This window comes from Lycium barbarum, chromosome 6 (genome assembly GCF_019175385.1).
Source record: "Lycium barbarum isolate Lr01 chromosome 6, ASM1917538v2, whole genome shotgun sequence".
Classification (NCBI taxonomy): domain Eukaryota; kingdom Viridiplantae; phylum Streptophyta; class Magnoliopsida; order Solanales; family Solanaceae; genus Lycium; species Lycium barbarum.
In genome coordinates, this window is record NC_083342.1 from 117428226 (window position 1) to 117434576 (window position 6351).

The 6351-nt window shown below is 35.4% G+C and overlaps 1 protein-coding gene across 1 annotated transcript; it reads right to left on the reverse strand.

The window, feature by feature from the left end:
• On the reverse strand, nucleotides 1-2551 carry LOC132600051 (serine/threonine-protein phosphatase 7 long form homolog). Its single transcript, XM_060313183.1, has 4 exons — nucleotides 1595-2551; nucleotides 1338-1502; nucleotides 792-1229; nucleotides 1-708 (listed from the first exon to the last, which is right to left on the reverse strand). The coding sequence occupies exons 1-4, from the start codon at nucleotides 2384-2386 to the stop codon at nucleotides 409-411; spliced, it is 1695 nt and encodes a 564-aa protein (XP_060169166.1). The 5' UTR covers nucleotides 2387-2551; the 3' UTR covers nucleotides 1-408.
• Between the last annotated feature and the right edge of the window lie 3800 nt (nucleotides 2552-6351).

Genomic DNA, 6351 nt, shown 5'->3' on the forward strand with positions numbered 1-6351 from the left:
CATGGGAGACTATGCAAAATAAATAATATAAACACATAAGGTAGCCATTACTTTAAACAAGATACAAGCTATTTGGGTTGTTAGAATACTCACGTCGGTAAAACTCAGTCTCCTCCCAATTGAAGAGCTCTGTCCAGTGAATGCAGGTAAAGGCCCCTCAGTCATCCCATAAGAGCTGCTTGTCTGACCACCAAACTGTTGGGCCATAACTGCGAGGCTAATAGGCCCAGACGATGCGAATGCCTGAAAAGGCCCCTCACTTCTGATTACCGCTGGTGATTGAACCTCGGGAGCAGACGTCGATGAGCTGGACATAAAATCTATTATTGGGTGATATGCATCATCATCTGCAGGCATCGTTGAGCTGGGCATATCTTGATCAAAACGAACCTCTTCCTCATCAACCAACTAGTGATCCACGGGAGCTAGACCCCGTCTGTTACCTGATTGGCGTCCTCTACCACGCGCCGCAGGTCTTGATACATTAGGACGTTGATGACGAGGCACTTGCACAGTAGGCGGCTCAACATACTCTGCCGGTGGTGTATAATATGGAGCGAAACTCAACATCGTCCCCAGAGAGGCAGCAGCCATGGACTCTGTATTAATGTGGCTAAACATCTCTGCTATTTCCTTCACTTCATCAGACTTGGTTGGATCTTGGATAGTCTGCTGAGCCAACCTGTACGATTCTTGATGTCCTAAAGCCTAAAAAAAAAATTGCAAGATTTGATAATGGTCTAAGACACAGATAAAGACATCAAACATCTAATGGAATGTAATGTACGTACCAGTGCCTCATGCCTGCCTGCCATGTGTTGGTATCCTCTATCCACTTTATGCGCAGGATTTCCTATGAAAGTGCGCGAGTGACGTCGATACCAACAAAAATACTCTGATAGTGACTCTGGGTCTTGAGTTTCATACTCGGCCAGAATTAACCTTTCTCGACGATTTCCCCACAAAAAGTCTGTTTCTGTAAAATATTGTTGATCCTCCACTTTTATAGCATACGGCTTGTCATGTTTGTAATGAAAAGGATCAATCTCAGCACATGGACCCGGAATATGTTGCTTCCTACCAAACTGTCTGAGAACGCGGTCTACCATGTGCCACTCTCGATAGATACCACAAATAAGGGGAACCTTCGCCATCCAAATATCTCGGCCACGCAGACACCACTCAGGGAGTCTATTGATGATGGCCTCTGAATAAGGCTGCCACACAAACTACGATAGAAAGAACATAAAATTACATGATAATAAAATAAATAAATTACACATAAGCGTAACTATTATATCAAAACGCCATTAACAACCATAATTATGATAAAATACCTGGCCATCTATTAGGTTGTCCAATACATCCCTACATATGGGTAAAACATCACGTGCCTCATTTTCGCGGGATTTACGATGAGTCCACCTTCGTGCAAGAGCCGTGTGTGGCGGAAGAGCCATGCATGGTGGCTGCATCGGTATAATGCGCTCCCAAGCCCAAACCTATATTAAAAAATTAAAATAAATACATAAAAACCTTATAACTATCAAATAGGACAACCAAATAAAATTATATAATTTTAAAGGTCACGTACCTGCAATAAGGAAATGAATCGACACACATCCTTCGCTTTCCTCAACGAAGCGCGGCATAAACAAGTATATAAATATGACAATGCAGCCGCTCCCCAAGCTTGTTCACTCATTGCTCTAAGGTCACGCATGTCAAGCAAATAATCTAAATTAAGTAAGTCACCGGACTTATCCGAAAATATCGTGCCGCCACAAAGCCATAGCAAGTACAACCTAACCCGCTGTTGCACATCAATTTCTGGGGTCTGATCTGTAATGTCATCTAAGCCTCTAATATATTCAATTAATTTATGTACTTCTAACCTACTAACACCATTAAAACAATCCAGACCGGGTGCCCAACCAGTAAGCTCATGGATCAATTGTTGCCACCCACCAATATCTATATATCTAGCATTAAGATTATTCAAGGGATAACCATCAACAACCAAGCCAAACATGACCTCGATATCTTGTAATGTGATGGTCGCCTCACCTGTACGCAGATGAAAGGTGTGCGTCTCAGGACGCCATCTCTCTATAAGTGCAGTGATGACTGCCCAATCATATGATACACATCCTACCTCTATTACTCCCCTAAATACACACAGGACAAAGTAGTCAAGGATGCGAGGATGAAAAGGATGACGCCTCACATGCTTCCAAAATTCAGTATCCGCGCGGCGAGGAAACAGGCATCCGGTCGGTCCTCTCAAGGAACCATCCCACACAGCCTCTGATCGATGCTTCTCCTGGAGTGTTAACACATCGTACACTTCTGGCCCCGGATGTACGCATACCCGTGGAAACTCCATACCTTATATAAAAAAAAATGAAGTCCAGATCAAGCTATTTGGAGTAACTCACTATTAAAAAATATATATTATTCCAATTTTAGCAGAACAAATATGCACTGGCTAGATAAAGCCAACTTCCATACGCCTTATTTAGAAACCACTGATAGTGGACCACATTAATACCTATAAGGTATAGACAAAATAATTGTCTATCCACTTAGACTTAGGTCCCATATAATAAAGCATTATCATGACATTTTAAGTATTTTTTTTTTGTCCTACTGAGGCATCAATTAAGTTTCACTTTTCTGGCTATATAAATATCACATTAAAGGTACAATGAAATATATTGTACAACAATCCATAACAAAATATATTGTATAACAATCCATAACAAAATATATTGAATAACGTGGAACTGTCCACGTTTCACAATTATACCAAACTTCCGAGCATAGGGAAGAAATTACAGGTTCTGCAGTCATAAATTACTATGGTAATGCATAAATACATCAAACAAAGCAACATTCACAAAATGGGAGGAAAAAAATTCGATCCTTTATGACACATTTCACAATTCTTTTCTCCTGTACCGAAAATGTCATCATCGGTCCATTATTGGCAATATCCACAGTTCCACAATGTTTTAAGATAGTGATCTATACTTGTAAAACGTGGATTGATCCACGTTATACAATATATTTTGTATAACGTGGATCAGTCCACGTTTTACAAACATCCACAAAACTAACAAAACTAACAGCAACATAACAATCCATAATAAAATATATTATTTAGTTATTCAGATCTTTTATAAAACAATCCACAAAAATAACAGCAACATAACAACAAATTTTATTCAGATCTTTTATATAACAATCCACAAAAATAACAGGAACATAACAATAAATTTCTTCAAAAGTGCTACTAAACAAATCGGATCTTTTATATAATAATGCTTCTAACAATCATATTTTAAGTTCAAATTAAAATAACACAAATAACACAAACGTATTAAAATAACACAAATAAAAAATAACAATTAAGATATATAAGACAAACAGATTTACATCTACTATAAATATATAATATTATATGAGTTAGAAAAAATACCTTAATTTAAATAGCAATAATAGATAAAGATGAAGAAGTTGCTCCAAAAATTAGACTGTATTGCAGGGTTTAAAAAAAATAGAGGAGAAGGAAAAGGAGAAGGAGATGGAGGTTCCGTAAATATTTGCAATGGAGGAGAATGGAAGAGAATGAAAGAGAATGGAATGAAGCGGCGGAAGATAATATTTTAGGGCAGAATTCGGATCAGTCCGAGTTAACAAATAACTTGTATAACGTGGATCAGTCCACGTTATACATGTAATTTTTTTTTATTTTTTTTTTGGTTTTTGGTTGAATCGTCTGACAAAGTGGAATTTTTTTTTGGGGTATATCGTGGATCAGCCCATGATATACTCCTTTTGGTATAATAATTTTTGGACATTCCCTTTTGGTAAAAACCGTGTATTTTTATACCCTTTAGGCTCCGGACTCCTAATTTTCTTATCCAAATACTGTGATGTTATAGTTTAATCGGAAATATGAACCCCGATTGAAAATGCCGACTAACATGATTTATTTTCTATCTTTTAAAATATAATTTTTGCTTGAATGCAGTTGAAATTTAAGGTTATGGTAACATTCTGAAATCAATCTTGCTTCAAATAGGTAATGAATTTGAGATTGATATATTAATTAGATGATTCTGCAAAATGGGTTTTCAATTTGCTAGTAAAATGCTAAAAATTGAGGTGGCGGTGTAGAATAGGGAAAAAGAAGTGAAAGAAAGAGGAGGTGAAATGAAGATAAAAGAGAGAGAAGGAATGCTTGCTGGTTTTACTACCATAACCATTACTGTGTGTGTAACCTTTTAAAAAATATTCTCACGGGAGCAGAAATTCGTTACTCCCAGTAACGTTTTAAAATGTTTTAAGGTTACCCGTAGTAACATTTCTTACCTCCATTTAATTCCTTTACCGTTAGTTTTTAGCCGTTTGAATTTTTTAATAAAATAATACATAAAACGTTACTGAGAAATACGTTTATTCTATTTTGGTAAAAATTTAGAAAACTGTATTATTTTTGTTAAATATTCTAAATATTGGATTATTTAGGTCAAAAGTTCTGTACACAGTGGCAAAAAGGTACTGCGGCGTACAAATACAAAGTTTTGGAAGAATGTGGCTTCAACTACAACTATTTCTACTTTGTCTCCTTAAGTATAAAATCAGATATTTAGACAAGTTGTTGCATCCACGAGTTCATTCTAAAAGCTACGACGAGGTTTAAGAATCAAATTTTGCAAATTGAAGAGGTGTAACTATACCCCCATCACAACAAAACACATTTCAACCCTCTAGATTCTTCCTTGGAGTTATTCTTTTTCTGATTAATCTCGATCTTCAGTTTGATCTTTTTGAATCACAAGTAACGCTTAAGCTGTTCTGTTCTGTAGTTCAATTAATTGTTTATCTTAACGTGTAATGTTGGATGTACGAATGTGTTTCATGTGGTGTGGGAATATGGGAGGATAGTTTCCTTGGTCAGCAAAAGCATTGGGTTGTCACCCACTGTCTGATCTTTTGTCTTGAAGATGCTATGGTAGGTATTGAGAGGCCGTTGCATACCGATCTGAATTCAATATTTACTCCGTTACATAATAAGTGTCGCCTTAACCACAAATATCCATATTAAAAAATCAATATGGTGAAGTTTACTAAATTACCTCTATATAATAAAAATAAATTACTTTTTTCCTCTTAATTAGAGCATGCACAAGTACCAATCCTTTTGATATTTGGAATCCAATAATACAAGTTACTATGTAGTTTTTTCAATCACTATTTGGGTGTTACTTTAACTTATCAATTTTTGTCTAAGGGTGGAGTTGGAAAAAACTAGTCAATTTATGTCTTGGTTTCTTAAGATGACACTTATTATGCGATAATTTTTTTGACTAAGGTGACACTTATTATGGGCCGGAGAGAGTACTTTTGAAGCAGAGCATATAGTTATGTTTAAAAATTTGAGTATTAAATTTATAACAAATAGTACTCCCTCTGTTTCAATTTGTTTGTGTTACTTTTATTCTTCATTCGTTTAAAAAAGAACGCATCTTTCCTTTTTTGACAACTCTTTAATTTCAACTTTCCATCTGACACTAAGAACCCGTTTGGATTAGCTGAAAAAAAGTGACTTTTAAGCATAAGTGCTTAAAGTATTTTTTAAGTGTTGAAAGTTATTTTATAAATAAGTAGTTACGTGTTTGGATAAAAGTGCTTAAATGGTTTTTAGAAGTAAGGGTAAGATTGAAATTAACAGAAAATATAAGAGATAAAAGGATAAAGTTGTTGGTCAAACATGACTTTTCAGCAAAAAAAAAAAAGTTGGAGTTGAGCAACTTCTTGATTTTGGCTTATTTTAAACACTTTTTAACTTAATTTAAGCCGTTTTCTGTTTTACCAAACACCCAAATAAATTAAAAAATAACTTATAAGCTGGTTTGACCAACTTATAAGTCAATCCAAACGGGCTCTAAGACCACAAAATTAAAGGGCATTTTAATACATTTCATATATTTTGAGTTTAAGTCTACAAAATTTAAAACTCTCTTTTATTTTCTAAAATTTCATATCAAGTCAAAACCAAGATAAACAAATTAAAACGGTAGATCTGATTCCATAATTTTAAATTACTAACAGATTCAATGCTAAAAATCTAAGGCTGAATCATAAAACCTAAAATCTTGGATCTGCGGAGCCGGTGCCCCCTCTAAAATGTTAGTCTGTTCACATGTCGAGGTGAGGACGTATTAACTTGGAGAAGTTTCTTGAATTTATCTTGCGGTTACTACTGTATGTTAATGTAGCGTACCTGTGAGGATATTATCTTCCATTCATAAATTTAGACTTTTTGTATAATGAGACGCTCCC